The sequence below is a fragment of the Pithys albifrons genome, chromosome 15 (assembly GCF_047495875.1).
Source record: "Pithys albifrons albifrons isolate INPA30051 chromosome 15, PitAlb_v1, whole genome shotgun sequence".
In the NCBI taxonomy this organism is placed as follows: domain Eukaryota; kingdom Metazoa; phylum Chordata; class Aves; order Passeriformes; family Thamnophilidae; genus Pithys; species Pithys albifrons.
The window spans coordinates 9240995-9261250 of NC_092472.1; the positions used below are offsets into that span (position 1 = coordinate 9240995).

The 20256-nt window shown below is 44.0% G+C and overlaps 1 protein-coding gene across 1 annotated transcript; it reads right to left on the reverse strand.

The window, feature by feature from the left end:
- Positions 1–4445: 4445 nt before the first annotated feature.
- On the reverse strand, positions 4446–20090 carry SLC26A2 (solute carrier family 26 member 2). Its single transcript, XM_071570240.1, has 3 exons — positions 19967–20090; positions 14688–15341; positions 4446–12479 (listed from the first exon to the last, which is right to left on the reverse strand). Exons 2-3 carry the CDS (start codon positions 15327–15329, stop codon positions 10974–10976), a joined length of 2148 nt encoding a protein of 715 aa, XP_071426341.1. The 5' UTR covers positions 15330–15341; positions 19967–20090; the 3' UTR covers positions 4446–10973.
- Between the last annotated feature and the right edge of the window lie 166 nt (positions 20091–20256).

Sequence of the window (20256 nt, forward strand, 5' to 3'; positions counted from 1 at the left end):
CATTTCACATTTGCTCTGCAAAATGTGTAGCAGAAAGCTTAAAAAAAGAAACCCACAGCAGAACTTTAGGTGACCTTGGGCTGGCCAAGGCTGTGGTGCCTCCCAAATGCAAGGTCACTACAGCTGACTGCTGAAACTGTTTGTTTTCAAATGCATCTTCAAGAGTTGTTCTTTATTGTCACTATAAACTCACTTAACCATTATGCTCCATCCTGGGCAAGGCTGGGCTGGACAGATGGTTTTATACTGAACAATGCAAGTGTAGACAGGACGTTCCCTGCAGTTTTCAGACAAACAGAAAGCATCACATCCAAAGTGACCAGTTTAACATCATCCACAGCCACTGCAGCCAGCTAGAAACAGAGCAGTGGAAATCACCTCCAGGTACAGGGAAAATGTAGTAGTGGCCTATTGCAATTTTTGATCCTAAAATTCAAAATAATTTTTTTTCTGGGTCTGTGATTGTTATTCAAGTATTTTTCAGTGGGTAAAGGTAGCAAATTCAAGTCTCTGGTGCTGTGTCAATACATCAGTTTTGTTTTACAGGACAAGCTGGCATCTTGTTTTCTTTGGAACAGAGCTAACTGCACTGCACAAGGATTTTTAAATTTGATTTAGGGTTTGTAAATACCCTTATGACTATTTGACTTCTGAAAGCCTTTGAAGTAACATCCTATGTCTTGGCTCCATAAACAGGCCAGCCTGGCCTAGCACATGGTTGCACCTCACTGCCCCCCATTACTTAGATTGCCTGCAATTTTATTAAAAAAAAAAAAAGCAAATTAGCCAGGTAATGGTGCCAGGTATCTAAGAGAGATGCTTTTCCTTACCTTCAGATTTGGGACTTGACAGAATTTTCAGATGACTGATGGTTCAGTTCCACTTGGAAATGTATTTTCAACATGTAGATACCTGAAAAAATCATCTTTTTTAAGGGAAAAACCAGGAAAATGAGACAAACCCAGAATTGGTCCCACTGCTGAGACATGGCAAAATGCAACAAAAGCACGCGAGGACAAAAAAGCTGAACAGAACCTCTCCAGTGGTTTCTTGGAAAGCAATTATATTCCTTACGACATCCCAGAAAACAGAGCAGCTTTTGCAGTCTCCTGTTATTTGGCAGGGCAGTTTGTGCTACCACAGAGGGGTGAAAGCAGAGCTTGCAGGGCAAAGAAAACACAAATACTGTGAGACTAAAAGTGTCACTGACCCTTTGACTGCATGTGGAAATGCAGTCACACCACTCTGACATTTGAGAGGGACCAAGGAACCTACAAATAAACTTTGATAAAGAGCATCTTCACTCCTAAAGTATGGGACGAGCACTTCCAAGCACATCAGCTTGGAATTCAAGGAGCACTCCCCATTTATATAACAAGGACAAAAAAATTCCTTGCCAACTTTGCAGCATTTTGCTGCTGTCTCCATGTTTTTCCCTGCATGACACATGTCTAGTGCTTCTGATCCTTTTCCAAATTATCAAGCTAATCACTGAAAATGCTATAACGGCTCTGCAAACAGATTAAATTGATTACAGATGAATACAGTGGAATAAAAACATGGAGACACATTTCTCTCATACTGAATTGGCATTCAGCCCAGGCTATTTGGCATCATTTAGGGTGGTAAGGCCCTGGCACAGGTTGCCAGAGAAGCTGTGGCTGCCCCAACCTGGGAAGTGTTCAAGGCCAGCCTGGATGGAGCTCTGAGTAACCTGGCCTAGTTGAAAGTTTCCTTGTTCATTGCAGGGGTTGGGACTGGGACCCCTTCCAACCCGGTAAAGAATTTTTTCCTAATACCTCATCTTATCTCCAACTATCTGCCATGTGACAAGATTGGATCTGCTATGATACTTGAAACAGAAGGAGAAGCTTTTTGCCACAACTCAAAGGTCGGGACAGACTGTCCCAGGGTGTGGTGGGAGTCAGTAAGTTCAAGAAAAGGAGCTAAGGAAGCTTCATGAAGATGTGCTGAAAAAGCTGTAGCTGTAACAAAGGTCTTGGCGCTCAGCAAGTTTCTAACCTGTGGCTTTCCAGGTGCTGGGAGGACTCTGCATGGGCTGGACCCCTGGGACACTTTTCCAAAGGAGCCTCCACCGTCTACTTGGAGATGGGGTTGGGGAGCTCCTGTATGGCAAGAATTAGGTAATCTCAGGTAAGGCAGAGCCTTAAACAGCACAGGTAAAAGGTGCTGCTGACTGAATCTGGTTATCTCAGCTCTGTATCAGAGGGAACCAGACTCATTTTGCTCAAGGCAATGGCTGTCCTGTGCTTTTCAAGAGAAAGCTCCTGCAGGCATTCCACGAAACTGAGTGCTCCTACCACTCTGTTGGCACCAACACAAAAATTGCAGCATGTGCACTGAGGTCTCCTAAGGTAAAAGATATCCTCAGGTAAAAGCTGAGCCATGCTGGGTCAGGAAAATCTTTTCCATAATTCAAGGACAAGTATGCAAGACATAATGTTCACAGTAACTGCCCAGAACTGCACACAGAGCTGCTCTCAGTTTTGCCCTGACTCTTACTGGCCATGACCTGAACAAGTCATAAAACCTGTTATAGAATCACAGAATCAAAGGAAAGGGACCCACGAGGTTCACGAAAGTCCAGCTCCTGGCCCTGCACAGGACACCCCAACAATCCCACCATGTCTCTGAGAGCATTGTCCAAACATTCCTGGAGCTCTGGCAGGTTTGAGGCCATGACTACTGCCCTGGGGAGCCTGTTCAGTGCCCAACCACCCTCTGGGTGAAAAATCTTTCCCTAATATCCAGCCCAAACCTCCCCTGAGACAGCTTCATATGTATGTCATGTAACACTGAAATAGATGGCAGCAATTTCATAAGGCTGAGTATGTAACATCACAGGCTGTAACTACACATTTTGTAAAGGATAAGTAGCACCAAACCTGACCAACACTGTCATTTCTTGCGTTTTAGGAATATGGTCCTGGCCCACAGGAGGGTGCTGCTCCCTGGCACATGGCACATCATTGTCACCACGTTGCTGATTACTTGTTTTTAATCCTGAGACAAACCACAGCCGGGTTGCACAGAGCAGCAGGGTCAGAACAAGGTCAAGGCCATGTGCCATCAATCTGTGCCCTGGTTTACATGGGCAGAGAACTTGTCTGAGTGCCTATGTGTGTGCACACAGCTGAGTGTACACTGTGTGTTGCAAAAGGGACCCTGTCGGGGGAAACAGAGGCTGGGGACTCACTGCTCAAACACATGTGGCTCTTCTTTCCAAAATTTATGGCTGCAGCATCTTCACAGGTAGGCAGTACTCACTGCTCTAACTCGGCTTTAATAAGGCTTTTGACACTGTTACTCACAACATCCTCCTGAGCAAACTCAGGCAATGTGGGCTCGGTGAATGGACAGGGAGGTGGACTGAGAATTGGCTGAATGGCAGATCTCAGAGGATTGTAATCAGTGGCACAGGGGTGAGTTGGAGGCCTGTCACTAGTGGTGTCCCCCAGGATTCGTTACTGGGCCCAGCATTGTTTAACTTACTCATCAATGACTCAGAAGAAGGGGCAGGTGTCTGCTCAGTAAGTTCACTGAGACAAGGCTGTGAGAAGTGTCTGATCCCCCAGAGTGCTGTGCAGCCCTTCAGAGGGACTCCAGAGGTCAGAAAGATGGGCAGAGAGAAACCATCTGGAATTCAACAAAGGCAAATGCAGGTCCTGCACCTGGGGAGGAACAACCCTGGGCACTGGTGCAAGTTGGGGGCTGACCTGCTGGAGAGCAGTTCTGAAGAGGACTTGGGGGTCCTGGTAGACAACAAGCTGTCCCTGAGCCAGCTGGGGAACAGGAGGCTGATGGTATCCTGGGGTGCACTGGGAAGGGCAATGCCAGTAGGTCAGGTAGGGGATCCTGACCCTCTGCTCAGCCCTGGTGAGGCACAGGTGGAGTGCTGTGTCCAGTTTTGGGTTCCTCAGTACAAGAAACATGGAGCTCCTGGAGCTGGTTGAGCAGAGGCTGTGGAGATGATGAAGGGACTGGAGCATCTCCTTTATGAGGAAAGGCTGAGGGAGCTGGGGCTGTTCAGCCTTGAGAGCAGACACTGAGAGGGGACCTGAACAATGTCAGTGACTGCAGGGAGGTGTCAGAGGATGGACCAGGCTCTGCTTGGGGGTGCCCAGCAATGGGACAAGAGGCAAAGGGCAGGAATTGGTGCACAGAAAGTTCCACCTGAACAGGAGGAAGAACTTCTTTACTGTGTGAGTGACAGATTGCACAGAGAGGGAGTGGAGTCTCCCTCACTGGGGATATTCCAGGGGATATTCCAGAACTGTCTGGAGACAGTCCTGTGCCATGTTCTCTGGGATGAGCAGGGAGGTTGGACCAGATGGCCCACTGTGGTCCCTTCCAACCTGCCCCGTCCTGTGACTCTGTGACCAAGTATATGTCCAGCAACAGAAAAAAAAAACATAAATACCATCTTTTAATTGTGCTAAAGAAATCCCAATGATTTTACCATATTTAATAGAAAATTTTTCATGCTAACAAATCTACAATGACAATAAGGCACATTAGCATTTAAAATAACAATTGATACAGCTCAGACAGAGACAGTGTAAGGGAGAGCCAACACCATGCAGAGGACAGACACCAGAATATCTCTGACAAAATAAAACTGATGCCACCAAATTAGGTGATTCTTTGCACATACTATATGACTTTCCTACATATTATTCAAATAACTCATAAACTATTTTGTAAACTGGTCAGGTCAGCTGACCAATGTAATCTATTCCAGTTCCTGAGATGCTGTTTGGTTAAACTGATTCTACAACAAACTCCAAGCAAAGTTTGCCATTTTGCTTGCTCTGCAAAAGATTATGTCACAAATATCCAGAATTATTCTGAATTTAAAATAATTCAAAAAATTATACCTCAGAGCATACCAAGGTACTAGAGATGATGGTCAGGAATACAAGACTGATGACTGAAAGCATCATGAGCTTTTCACAAAAAGTGAGATTTTACCTCTGGTTAACCACATTTCAGATGCATTTCAAATATACATAAAATTTACTTAAGTGAAAAAATCAAACATAAAAAAGTTGGACCCAAGTTCAGCAAAATGTGTTTCCTATCTTCATGTGTAGTCTTGAGATCATTTGGGAGCTGGACTAAGAGCCAAGTGCTTTCATTGCTGGCAAGTGCTGCAATTCAAACATATTTAGCAATAAATTTACCTCAATGGCGATTGGATTCTCCATTCAATGCTGAAATATTTTGTGTATTTGGACATTAAAGAATACCAATATGCCTTAGCTTATAGAATCTCTAGAAAAAACCAGAAAGGTACTAATTATCCTATGAACTAAATATATATATATATTAAATAATTGCCACTTTACCTAACCAGAGGCTTCATTTTTAGTGTTGAAATTATCTCAAAAGAAAAAGCAAGACTCAGAATTATTTCTACTTCAGGCAAAATTTGACTGAAATTGCAAAGATCAGGTTCATTTTCACATGAGCAGTTGATCCTACAAAGGCTTATAAACATGATGACCCAGTGCAAGTAATTCTTGGGATTTACTAAGGTCATTCACAGTGCAAAGTCTGCACTAAAGACATGACTCCTTTTGGCTGTGCCAGCAGAGAAATGCAAAGCCCTTCTAGTGTGGAGAGTTACATCAATACTTAGTCCCACAACAGCATCCTTCATTGACACTCAACACAGACACACACAGATACACCTTGTATGGCATGAGCAGCAGAAGGATATTTGTGTCACAGCTTCATTGGCTTAGCCATGTCAGTGAAAAAAAAATGTAAATCACCTCAAGCATTTAATCACTTTTCTAAAGCATATGAAAGAAAAAACTAACCCACAAGAGAAGATAATGCCCTGAAACAGACTATTTGGCTGAAGAGTTTCACTCTCAGCTATATCTAGGACCAAGCACAGGCAGAGCTCAGGGCCGACCTCAGCACAAGGCTGTGGGAGGAAGGTGGGTGTGGACCAGTTTAAAGTCCTGGTGTAGCACCCAGGATATTTTCCTGCCTGCAATACCTCACCTCAGCTTTTCAAACCCATCATCAGCGGATTTTAATGTTTCTTGGCAAAAGCCAGCAGGAATGAGCACAGACAAAAGCATGGCTGTGGGTTTTCTCCCAACAGAGAGAACCTTCCACAGGCATGGAGCACAGTCATGGCAGCTCTGCTGCCCTTCCTGGGAGAAACTGAGATTAAAATTAGACAAAAATAAATAACCATAAAACCAGAAATCCCTTACACACATATCTCAGGACAGTGACTGAGGAGGAACTGAGCAGAGCACTGAGAAGGGATCAGGTCCTGTACTGTTATTATGCTCACTGTGGAGAAACACAGAGGGCTGCACAACTTCGTGTCCCAGTAGCCCCATAATAAAGACATCTCCAGTTTGATCTGTCATTCCTGGGCAGCACAAAGTTACACAAACCCTCTCCAAGCCCCAAACCAGGCTAAGGCACCAGCATGGGGACACACACAATGGTGCTCCCCTATCAGATGCCCACAGCCCTCTTTATCCCAGTCCCAGCATCCCAGAGTGGGGTTTGGGGTTGTTTTCCTCTCTGTGCTCAGAAGCTTTAGCCTTATCAAAAGATCTGTCATGAAAACCGAGCAGCAGGTCACATGTAACAGCAACATACACAAAACCAATGGTTCTTCTATTTACAGTCAATCACATGCAATGTCTTTCAGCAAAACACAGAAAGAAATGCAAGAAGGTAGAGGTGGGTCTTCCACTGAATTAGGAGCAGGTGGAGCTCCAATGGCTCACAAGTAAATCAGGATCACTAAATTGCATAAGACTAAGGTTAGCAATGGCATTATGAATCCAAAAGTAAGCACCACTACAATGCCTTTCCCTGTTTTGTGAATTGAACCTAAAACGGTTTCCATGTCAAAACACTCACACAAGTGAAACATTTATTAGTGCAGCTGCCAGGTAAGGAGGAACTGACACTGCTATTTATAGCAGCAACACACGTGGGAAAAAAGAGCCTGACATTTACCAGGAGATTGCTAAAGACATTTCTAGGAGTCTTTAGTATAGCTGAGCTGTGAGTGTTAATTTCCATAATGCAGTGTTGTTGTCATTAATGAATGTGCTAATGATCTCTTAATTCTTCATTTAGACTGATAATTGCTGATTAGTACATTTGGGAATGGAGATAAAATGATTTATACTGTCTCCCAGTGTAGCTTGGGGTTCTGAAGTTTGCACTTGGGAGAAACATTCCTGTTTTGGACAGATGCATAAATCCAAAAACAATTGTTCTGAGAGTCTCTCTTCCTATAGTTTACAAATTCAGCTGTGAGGTAGGGAGGAGAGAAGGCACAGCAGGCAGTGAATATGACAGATCTCCCCTTAAAAAATCTAGTACTGTTCATTTGGAACAGCAGAAGGCAGAAGAGCCCTTTCCAGGACAGAAGCTGGAGTACCACAAAAGCATAACTGGATACAAACAGCTACTACAATCATCACACAGCAGCAAAAGATCTATATTTATGTACACACACATATATACATAGAGATGTGTGTGTATATATTACTTACATTATATATATATATATATATATATATATATATATATATATGAAATTTCTTTATAAAACAAATTCTTTAGGGCAACAGCTTTCAATCACTGCTCTCAGATTCCTAAAGATGAAACTGGATTACTTTAAAGGGTCTATAAACATAATCAAGCACAATGTGCATCTTGCCAGCAGGCTTAAATCAAATTCATGTCACTGCTAAAAAGCTGTTCTAAGCCTAAAAGGAAAATGGCTGAAACCCACAGTTCTAAGAAATTCCAGCCATAAGCTCTAATCTTCAGTTAATTCCAAAGGATTCTATTACACTGAACTCTCTGGCAAATGGCACTTATTTTGGTTCCCTTTTAAACAGGCCAGTGTGCATTAATACAGAGTTATTAATACTATGACCTCTGAATGTTATCTTAAATGAGAACCTTAGAAGTTTTTCTTCTGCTTGCCTGGCTGTTTCTGCTGTTTCATTGTAATTCTTGTGTTTTCCTTGAAGTGGAATTTGGAGGCTGCATTGCCAGTCATGGCTGTGAAAACAGCACTGAGACCAAATAATATGTGCTCTAGTTAAACATAAATCACTTTGGTACATCTTTCAGCTATAGTCTAATTTAATTAGTGGGAAAATCAACTTATGGCTGTTTTATTGTACTTTCATGTAAATAAACACCCAGGTGCTACAAATACCCATTCTGCTAGCTATGGAAAGTATGTACTTCTCAGAATTAACATTGCTATTTCTCTCTTCCTGGCACAGATCAAAATGGATTTGAAAACACATCACTTTAATAAATAAAGGTTTTCCCCTTCTCAGTTAGAATTTGGCTTCACAAACCTGTGCACAGTTATAAGTCAAAATATCTCCACCTGGGCAGCATGGAAAGAGTATGGGAGAGAGGGAAAGAGGAAAGAATCACCCAGAGCAATTTCTACTTGACTTCTGTCTCAGTCGTGGCTGACCTGCCTTGAAGTCTCCTGGCCAGCTGCTTCTTCCTTCTCACCCTCTCTCTTGCCCACGCCTGAGGGAAAAAGGGGTGAGAACAAGTAGCTGCAGGTAGGCAGAAAATTTACTATAACAACATGCTGTAATTTTTTCATTAGGGCTTTAAGTGTTTCTAGCACAGCTCTGCCTCCTTGCAAAACAGTAATTAAAATCAGCATTTAGAAATTACATTGAGTTTTTTGTTCACAGTTCCAGAGATTCTTTCTGATAATGTGAACAAATTGTGCTGAAATGAGACTCCTCCAGGCCAAGGCACTGACACCCCTGTGGGGACAAACCTTCCCATGCAGAGGCTCCAAATGGCAACTCAACACAAAACAGGTTTGGTAAGGAACTAAAGCACAACTTCCATCCTGCACTAACCCTGCTCACTGCTTTTATACAGCTCAGGCTAATCCACTCTGGTAATGCCAATTCAGTAATTACAGTTATCCAAACCGCATAAAGGATTCTTAGCCCAGAATAAAAAAGTTCATGCAGAAAAGGAAAAAAATCAGCAGAATTTGGGATACATCTGCTTATAAACAAGCCTTGAACAGAACAATATTTGTGGGGTTTGAATACTGCAGAAGCTTTATCATTTTCTCTCTGATACACAGGGACTTCTTTCCTTAACAATGCCAGATCTAGGACATGGAATACACAGAACTCAGTTATATGCTCCTTCTCAATATGTGCTACAGCCCCCTCCACCTCCCCCAGTATTTCTATACACTGCTATGAGTTCTAAAAAATGTAGCATGTTCAGTTAATATATAAAGGACTCATCTTCCTGCTATCTTGTCCTTCTCTTGAGGTCCCAGCTACTAGAGTGAAGTGCTACGTGACATTCAGCTTTCATAGAAAGAATAGTTACTAGTCCTTGATTAGAAAAAAAGAATAAAAAAAGTCTAAACTCAAAATATATTTCTATTCAGTAAACATTTCATAACTCATATTGCATTTTATGTCCTTTTGACTCTTGACTCATTATTTTTGAACAATTATGGATGAGAATATTGTCTGTATATAGCACCTTTCCCTTTTAAAAGTTGTGAAGCACCTGCAATTCAGTCTGTAAGCTCCTCTGGGAGAAAGTACCATCTTCCAAGGATGTACTGTGTGCTATGAATAGCTGGTACTCAGCAAAAACTGTTAATCCCTCCATTCTGCCTTCATAATTGTATTGTATTGCTGTTAGGAAGGAGAACCTCTTCCTACCCAGTGCTTGTATTTCAGCATGAAGAACAGGCACTCTTCATTGTCCTGTATCATTTAAAATCCAAGTAAAAAGTTTTATTTACACTGACCTGGTGAACTAAGGTTCAGCAAAGAATTTTCTTGGCTCCTTTTCCAGTAACTGTATTTCTTGGTCAGTGCATCCCCATTGCATAAAGTCCATGGCAGACCATGGGCTAAGGTCTATGGTCAATAAAACCTGCATTCACACACGAAGTCTGCGTGACATGGACACATTTAGACAGATGCTGGACAATCTATTTGCCCCTTTTCACTTTGGTGCCTGTGATTCTGTTTGCCTGGCATATAAAGCTGCCCGTAAGGGACTGTTTTCTGTTGAAACTCAAGAAGTAGATATTTTCCATCTCCAATGTCCACAAATGCAAAATGCTCCTAAATATTAGGAAAACAACTGACTAACCATAAGAATGAACCAGACTTTCTAAAGAATCACCTCTGAATAAAAATCATTAAAATCAACATAAAGAGGCAACATTTCCACATGAACAGGCACATAAAGGCCTGGAAAAATAAGATCACCATGGCCCCTGTGGCCTGCCTGCATTAGGAGACAGTGCCAAAGCCTCTGGAGGTGACCAGCGGTTGGTTAGAAGCTAATAATTACGATCTTTCATGTATGTTTAGATTTATCTACCTGTCTCAAATTAAAGAAGGTTACAAAATCAAACACTGCACAGTAAAGAACAGAACAAACAGTCCCTGTCAGCCATGCCTTAGCAAACATGAGGGTGTGGTGATGGAAAAGCAATGCCAGAAAGAGAGACAAGAAATTAGTGCCTCGTTCTTCAGCTGGACAGGATGACCAGACTATTTCAAAATCCTGCTCCACCCATGACAGTGTTGCAAGGAAGACATCAGTGCTGATGATCGAAAGTTAGAGGGGAACTGAGACTGAAAATTCAAGAGAGAAGAGAAATGAGATGAACAGCCATATGAAAACTGGTAGATTCACAGACTAGCCATGATCAAATTAAGAATTGCCTTAATTCAGTACCACCTATTTAATCACTACACCTGGCAGGCAAATTTAAAGCATCCAACCAGATTGCACAGTAACCAGTATGCTAAGAACCACCCTGCCCTTTTGATCTCAGTGCATATATATTGATTGCATAGACATACAGACCCACAGACATTTTTTCCCAGGCTTTGTTCCAACTGGCTGTCTTTCCACAGCTAGTTCTTAGAAGCACTGGTCCCACTGCGTCCTTGGGTGGCCAATGCAAAGTCCACAGCCTGGTGCACACTGTGGAAGAGAAGGTGATCCTCCCCCTCTTTAAAGAATTCCCCTCGAATCAGGGAACTCCTCACTGAAGGATTGCACTGGGCCAGTAGCACATGGACATCTATCTCCCTGTAGTCCTTGCAGACTTCCTTGAGTGTGCGTATTCCTGCCGTGTCCAGAAACTGCACTGCACAACAGTCAATCACTATTGTGTGAAACTCCAAAGGTTCAGACACAAAATCCATGGAGATGCTGGTCTGGTTGTCACCAGAACCCACCTCTTTCTCTCTAAGCATTCTTTTTGCTGCCTTTTTCTTTGCTGCCTTCACCCAGACTGGGTTGACCCCAGTTTGCTTGTACAGGGTGGATTTGAAGCACTCCTTGTTGATGTAGTAGAGGGGGGCTTCGAAACGGAACACCACAATTCCTGGCTTGGTTTGCAGGTTCTTGTAAGCAGACAGGGATTCATAGGTCTCAGACTCTGCCACCCAGCCAAGCAGAGGTGCCTCTGGCCTCTGAGTTCGGAAAATGACGCAGAGCATGGAGAAGCAAACCCCAACCAAAAGACCAATCTCAGTGCTGATAAATGCAGTGGCTGCCATAGTAACTCCCCAGATCACCGTGTCCACTCTGTTCAGGTGCCACATTTTTGGCAGGTCCTTGAACTTCCGCAGGGCTCCTCTGAGGTTTACGATGGTTATGACAGCAAGGACACATTTCTGAAGGGAGTAAAATAAAGGTGCAATCACAAGGAGGACTAACAGGATTACCAAACTAGTCACCAGGCCAGAGATTTGCGTCCTACAGCCTGTGGACTCCTTGACAAGAGTCTTGGCAAGAGCTGCGCTGGTTGTGAAGCAATGGAAGAAGGAGGGAATGATGTTGCAGAAGCCAATGGCGTACATCTCCTGGTTGGCCTTCACAGAGTAACCATGCTTCTTGGCAAACATCTCCGAGAGGGAGACAGTGATGGCAAAGCCAATAATAGCGATGGGAATAGCATCCAAAGCCACGTTAGGAATCAGGGTCCAGTCTGGAGGGCGGGGTGGCAGAAACCCAGTTGGGATGTGCCCAGAAATGCTCGAGCCGTAAGTCTCTTTCAACTTCCCAAAGTGAGATGCCAGAGTAGCTGCCACAACCACAACCAGTTCAATTGGTATTGGAGCCTTGAGCTTGGATTTAAAATGTTCATTAAGCTCTTTGGCTGGGATAAGCACAAGAAAGCACAAGAAGCTGGTGATGAGATCACAGATGTTGGTCTTGTGTATGTTTTTGAAGATGTTTATCCAGGTGACTATGAGAGAGCCAATGCCTCCGGTCCGTGGAATGTCCAGGCCCAGGAGATACTTGACTTGTGAGGTGAGGACAGTGAAGGAGGCACCTGTGACAAATCCACTCAGCAATGAATCAGAGAGGTACACTGAGACAAAGCCCACTTGAAAGAAACCCATGGCCACCTGGAAGGAATCAATCACACACAACAGATTAGGATACAAATCTTCTAGATTTTGTCAGTGTGGGGCTATAGAAATAGCTGGGATAAAATAAACCCACTGTGCATGACCCTGGGGGACAAGGCATGGTCTGAGCAAGGAGAAAAGAGTCTCCAGCACTCAGAGCAGGTTGTTTTTGAGGGTCTTCATACTCTGAATCTGTGTTTGTTGTTTGCACATTGGTTCAGCTGTAGCTGCTAGTTATCCTGGTGGGGAAAAAAGAAAGGCTGACAAAAAACCCCATGTTTGAAATACTGGCTGCTTTTTTCATTTCTCTGTCAGTTTTTATAATCTCTGTGAACTTTGCAGGGATCTAAAACTTTTCTGGTGGCCTTTGTCTGTCTTACACTGGAGTTCACAGTCTGCAATAAAACCACAGCTTATGGTGTAACAGCTGTCCTTTGCACTGCATAAAGTTTGGTGCATCTGACTCAGAAGGTATATGAGCTGAAAACTCCTGTGCTGCAGATCATATAAACAGAGATAATTTTTCCTGTGTCTTGCCATTAATTTTTATTCATGCTATTTGACTGGACAAGTATCTTTCATGGGAATGACTGGTTTTATGTATACCTACTCTACATGTGCCTCTTCATACCTGGTAAATGTGCCTTCCTCCCCATCAAACTTCATGCCAAATGGAGCAAGGACATTCTTGCAAGGACCTTCTTACAGAAGTTTCATAGAAAAAAATTCCCTGTGCTGGCCAGCAGGGCTGTCTCCACTGTTATCTCAAGACTGCAGGCCAGAACTTATAGATATTAAACTTTCAGAGGTGTCAATTTGATATATACCCTTAGGTAGTTAACGCAAAATAAAGAAGGCTGGGATCATGGCTGGGAACTCCATGAGAACCTCAAAGTACTACAGAAGAGAAAGCAGGACCTTGACTGACTTGAAATCAGCTCAGAGCCAAGGTCGAAAAAAAACCCCATCCCTTACAGCCTTAGTAATTAAGTTAATTCACGTTTCTAAGTGTAAAACATTAACAATAATTGGCATAACCTAGTTATGCTGTAGGCAACTGGTGTGAGAAGACTTGATTTTTATGATTATAAAGTTTCTGCTACAAAAAACATGTGATTTTGGTTGCAGCTTCAAAAACAAAAAAATTGAGGGTGTAAAGACCTCTTGATTGGCCTGCAGAGACAGCAAATAGAATATGCCTGACATTCAGAGGGACTGAAGATAAAGTAATCTAAGTTCTTCATATAAACTTAATTGTACTTGCACTTGCAAAGAATATTAAGTGCAAATCATAACTCCAAAACTGCATCCATCCTACCAGTGCAGATCAGGAGGCCCAGAATATTTCTGAAATTGCTCAACGTGAATTTGTAGTACAAGAAAAAGTTCCAGGTTATGTCTAAAAACCAGTGTTTTAGAGTTTCACAGGTATGTTTCTTTTCCTTTCCCATACAGTTTAGCTGGCCCTCTGGACATTTAAGAACAAATGAATGTGAACTCACAAACTCAAATACCACAGCTCTGCAGTACCATTAAAACTAATCTTATTCTGGTTAATGCATGACGTCTTAAAACAAATATATCTGCTTTCATTTTAGCAAGCAGTGAATTCTAGGAAGTAAGTGGAGATGGACTGGTAAGATAATGCTGAATAATGTATTTTAATACTGTAATAATTGTCATTTCAAATACATTGTATCCTCTCAGTAGTGTCCTTTTCATACAATGGCATTGTTTTGGCTTTAAATGGGCAAAGAGCAAAGTTTTACAAACACAATGATAAATAAAAAGAAACTGGAGATCCAAATTTTTTTGTTAAAAGGCAAATGATTGAAGTCTGGAATTAAGAGCTGATGCACCCCATTTCAGCCCAGTAAAATTGGGGGCTAAGCTATAAACTAGAAAAAAAAATTAAACTTCAGGCCACAGCAAGGAAGGTGGTGAGCAGCCTGTGAGAGGAGTAAGTGGTGTGTGCAGGTCTGTACAGTAGACAGCAGAGAATGAATGAAAGCACAAAATGCTGTTAAAAAATGAAGAGCATCCAGAGGAGTTTCCTGGACCACAGCAACTCCAGGCCTCCCTGCATGCACTGCCCTGAAATGCAGATGAGGACGTGCAAACCCAGCAGGGTGTTCATGGGGACAATCACCTAAAGAAGAATTATAACTATTTCCACATCATACCTGTCTGTCCACCTCCTCTTACCTGGTAAACTCCAGATATGAAGGTCAGGGTGGCTGCCACTGAAATTGCATGGCAGCTTTTATCACAGAGCACCTGCTGCGATGTCCCATTCACTGGTGAAAGGGTGGTGTTCACATGTGCTGCTGTACTGGGGGGGATGCTGAGCACAGCTGGCTCCAAGTCATAGCCAGCTCTCTCTATTTCACGATCCACCACTTGGCCCATCATCAGGCAAACCACACCAAAGATGCTAACTGAGATATGGCGGGAGGTTCCAAATATGCAATAAATAAGGCTCGCAAAAAAGGAGGTATAGAGGCCATAAATAGGCTCCACTCCAGCCAAGAGAGAATAGGCAATTGACTGTGGGACTAGCAAGACCCCCACAATCACCCCAGACATTAAATCTCCCAAGAGATACTCCCTTAGTTTGTATTTAGGAAGCCACTGTAAGATGGGAAAGAAACCAAAAACACAGTCTTTAACTTTGGTTGGAGTGCAGCTGCAGGTTTTCTTTGCTTGCTTAACCACCAGAGCCTTCATGCTCCTCTTCTTCTCTTGGGGTTCCAGGAACATTCTATGATGGAAACTGCATTTGGCATCATCTCCTTCTGGCCCTTCAGTCACTGCATGGACGTTGTTGGTTTCGGTCATTGCTGCCATCACAAGGACTTACTAAAACACAAAGAAGGACCACCTGCATTAAACCATAAATGAATGTACACTCTGGGACTTTTTCAGAGACTGAACACAGTATTTATGAAAAATAAGGGCTGAAAGTGCTAGCTCACCAGAGAGAAAACAATTCCAAGCTAACTGGGAAAGTGCCTCCCCATTACATCCCGGTTAAGCAAGGAATGATCTTTCCTAAGAGGGAAGCTGATATCCCATACAATACACCTGCTGCTGGCAATGTTGTGAAATGGAAAGGAATGCAGTGGGGCACTGACTGTTTGGGAGGCTTCCTTGAGAAAACCTCTATCTGCAGTCTGTTTTACCATGCAAAGACAGACACAGGGTTTATTACGGTCCAACAGTCATTTCAATTCAGTTGCTGAAAATTAACTATAAGTGATACATTTCTAGCATTGCACAGCTTGGTCTAAATAGCTTATGGTTTGGGGTTTTTTCATGCAGTGATACACCTGCCAAATACTGTAAACATTTGTTACCTAAGAAGTGGCAATATGTCAACCAATGACACACTGGGGGAAAAAATGTTCTTCAGGTCTTTTAAAAGCTGGTTTTTCAAGTAAATTACAACTGACTACAACAATATACATAAGTTGAAAACATACTAAAGGGAACAATGAAAGGTAGGTGAAACACTTCTGCTGGAACTTGTGCTCTCTCCAAACTGCCCACAAGTAGTAAACAGGCTGATTATACCAAAGCACATTTAATACTGGAAACATACTGCCAGAAAGAGCAAAGTCTTGATGACACAAGTCATAATGAAACTTGAAAATCACAAGTGACTGTCAGCATTTATACAGCACTCCCAGTTCCAGAAAACATCCAGAATCCTCCAGAAAACTCTTTCAGCCATAACACCTGCTACAACCAGTACATGGAGGTTGGTAAGTTACAGCCAGAAACCCACTGGCCTGGTGCTGCAGTGGAGTCAAGTTGAGAGACAGCAGGAGAACCCTAAAGACTCACTGCCAGGCTTCCCTTTGGACCACTGCAGTTCCAGAGTGCCAACAGCAACATAGCTCTTACGTGCTACATTCACCTTCTCTGTGCAGGGCAGACATCAAACAAACTACTGTCTGTGCAATGTTCACCACTGAATTAATTACCAAATTGCTCCTGGAAGTAGCAGTGCTGAGGATGCCAGGAAGAGTCTGCTTAAAATTGTGTCCACTTAATCACCATTTCACAAATAGCTGTAAAATCACAGAATTGTAGTCATTCAGGTTGGACAATCCCTCTAAGATCATCAAGTCCAGCCATTCCTCCAGCACGACCAAGTGCACCACTAACTCATGCCCCCAAGTACATCTACACATCTTTTAAATCCCTCCAGGGATGCTGACTCCACCACTTCCCAGGCAGCCGTGCCAGGGCTGGACAATCCTTTCAGTAAAGAAATAGCTCCTAATGCTCACTGTTACTATCAATTCAGTGAGTCTCTCAAAAACATGTCAGGGGAGAAGTGACATGAGTTTGTGTGGTGCTCAAACTAACTTCCCTTGTCTAATGCTTTCCAATTCAGTTACTTAAGGGTGTTTTAGACTAATTATGGGCTCAGAAGACCCATATGAAGAATCAGGATCTTTACAAGGAGGAAACGCACTGCAAGAAGTTACATGGTCAAGATGACAGAATGACCATGCTTGGAGGAGACCCCACCCTTACCTTTCAGGTATCTAATCTCACCCACCTGTACAGGACTACAGAGTGTGCTCAGGGATAATTTATAACACCCACAAAACCATCCCCAAATACTACATGGTGAGAATGAGTATTACAAAAGCCTGTGTCTGCTCTACTCTGCCTAAGCACATTCCAGAGTTATATTTGCTCAAGAAGTTTCATCCATTTTACAAGCACAGAGTTACAAATCACAATGCTTTTCACTTGCCCAAAGTTCAACAATTCAATACTGTAAAAACTGAGGGGGAAAAAATCACCTCACACCACTTTTTATGTGTAGCAAATTACTTGGGTGAGTTTGTTTTCTGAGATTTTAGTAATGAAAATCCTCCTGATTCCACTCTCCCTCATCTCGGACTTGTAGTCAGCTCTCTCAGACCTGGAGTTTTCTAATGTGCCAGGGAACTCCAACAAGAAATCCAGAGAGCCCAGTGTAGTTCTGCTGTAAAACATCTGCATGGTAGATGATGCCTGGGTTTAGGTCGTGTCCAGACAGCAGAGAAATGTTCTAAGTAAAAATCTTTTTGGCTACAAACCTCTGAGCATATACTGGGTCTTTGTGTTGACTTGCATGACAGCTTTCTCTACGTGGTATGAAAAGGGCCTTTCATCACTCAGTCCCTGCCTCTCCCCGGGTCAGGATACAAGGAAATGACACAATTTCTAACTCCCATTTCACCCTCTTCTGCCTCACAGTGTTGCTCTGTGTTATTTTTGTAACTGTTAGCCCAAGCTTGCCAAAGAAAACTGGATTGTGTTCCTAAACATAAAAAAAGGAGAAAACCCCTTTGGTTCAGCGGATAGGACACTGAAGGATATTCTGTACCTTTAAGTTGGAAAAGGAACTCCAGTGGTTTTTATTTTGAAAGCTGCTTTTTATGTACAATTTTGTATGCCTAGAATTCACTTTTATCAGTTCCTTTTGGCTTGAGAAACATCTTCAGGGTGTGTCTGTTGCCACAAACTTGACTTAAGATAAAAAGACTACAACACAGAACTGAGGGACTTTCCAGTATCTCTGTTATAAGCGACTGCCAGTCACTGTTATCAGTGACTAAAAATATGAGGAGGTCTTGCAGTTCAGGAGATCTGATGACTTTTACAGACTCTGGAGTCCATCTGGGCCTTTCTTTCTGATCCCATGCCATGGCAGAGGTGAGCTACCATCTGCCTGGCATCTGTCTTTGGGGGAACACAGCCTGCAGCACAGGGCTGGCCTGCACGTCACTCCTCTGTCACAGATCACAGTCACTTGACAGTGAAGCCCATTCACCTGCCAAAAGAATGTACCACAAGCTTAAACCGAGGATGTGAGCATTTAAGAGTGGAAACTAAATCAAAAGTCAATCAGAAATATTCTTTCTGTAACACCCATCTCAATTTTCCAGATTATTTCTCTACATTTCATGTGCATGAGTTGACACTGTATGTGATCACTATCCACCCTCGTGTACCTGCTTTTCTAGACATGAGAAGTTAAATGTATCTACACATAAATACATGATCTAAAGAGACATGAACAGTTTCTGAAGAGCTGTAAAGGAGAAGCAGGTGAATCATAAAACCAAATTCCATATGAACTGACCCAGAGCTGGGCTACTACCTCTGGGTCCTTGGAAAATCTCCCCCTAAGAGTATAAAAGGAGAGCATATAACAACATTTTGACAGCTAAATCTTTGACCTTACTTTTGTTGACAACAACCATTTTCAAATAATGTCTTAATTGTTGTGGAGCAACAAGGAAATTCAATATTGCCATGATAACACCGAGATAAGCACTGGAACAGCACTCTATGCACCTTGGAATTTGACAAAATCCTTAACATCCTCCAACAAAACATTCAACCCACAAACATTTACTTCAACAAAGGACTTAAAATAATGTGCATACCAAAAAAGACATATCCCGTTTAAGAAATACATTTGAGAACAGAACTACTTTACTTCTGGCACAATAACCACCATCCATTCAACCATGCGGGAAAACCTGCAAAGCCAGACAATAAAACCTTGCTTGTGTGAAATGTGTGATCTCCTCCTGCTCCAAATGTCAGTGCTCCCGAGCAGTGAAGCCAAGCTCCCGGACTCTCTAGGGAAGATCCCATGGAATCGGCAGCCAACCCCTCCAGGAAAGTCCTCCCACCTCGGGGGGCAGCTGTACGAGTGTGTGTCGGGTGCTCTGCCCTGTCTGAAGCAGCTCCAGCAGGTCCCATCCCACCTGCACTTGTCAGGCAGAGTTTGCTCAGGACTTCCATGAGTCCTTCCTAGGCTCCGGCCCTTCTCCTTCCGAAGGCGGAACATCGAAGGGCTGTGTTGGGCAGAGGGAATGGGCGGTGAAGAGCTGCCCAAAGGGGTTTCCTCTGTCAGTGCCCAGCCCAGGGCAGGTCAGACCCCGCTGCCACCACGGCCCGAGCCCGGCTGCATCCTCAGGGATGCAGGGGGATAGCCTGACCGGCTCTCAGGGAATCCCACGCGCTGGGATTGTGCTGGATAACGGCGTGCCTAAAACAATGCTGGCTATTGAGTTGGTTGGGGTTTTTTTATTATTACTACCAAAAAACTGCAAGAAGCAGAGACACCAGGAGGAACTCCGCACGCTGCTTATACTCCTGAAATCGCGGAGTTCTGCCCAGAGCTCCTGTGTCGCCTTAGAAGCCAAACCAGCACTTACGCTGCTGCCGGGAGAGCCAAAGGGGAGCTACAGCAGCATTTTAGCTTGTAGTGCAACACTCACGTTCACCCTCAGGGTCCCACTGCCTCCACATCCAGCTCCTCGACAGGAGCGCTCCTTACGGACTTCCACCTCCCCCCGTGGGGCTAAGAGTGGGAGCGCAGGAGGCTCCGCTGCCCCCCGACCCCCTGCCCTGCCCGGCCCGGCCCGGCCGGCCCGGCCCAGCCCGCCCCGTCCCTCGCCACTCACCGCCGGCTCCTGCAGACCTCGGGCGGGCGGGCCCGACGGACACACGGACAGCCGGACCGACGGGCGGGCGGGCCCGACGGACACACGGACAGCCGGACCGACGGGCGGGCGGGCCCGACGGACACACGGACAGCCGGACCGACGGGCGGGCCGAGCGCGGCCGCTCCGACAGCACCGCCCCCGGCCGCGCCCTCCGCCCGCCCTGCGCTTCCCGCTGGATTCCAGTGTGCTCCGAGCCCTGCATTCTAGTGTGCACCGCGTCAGGGGCGGCCCGGAGAGGCCGATGCACA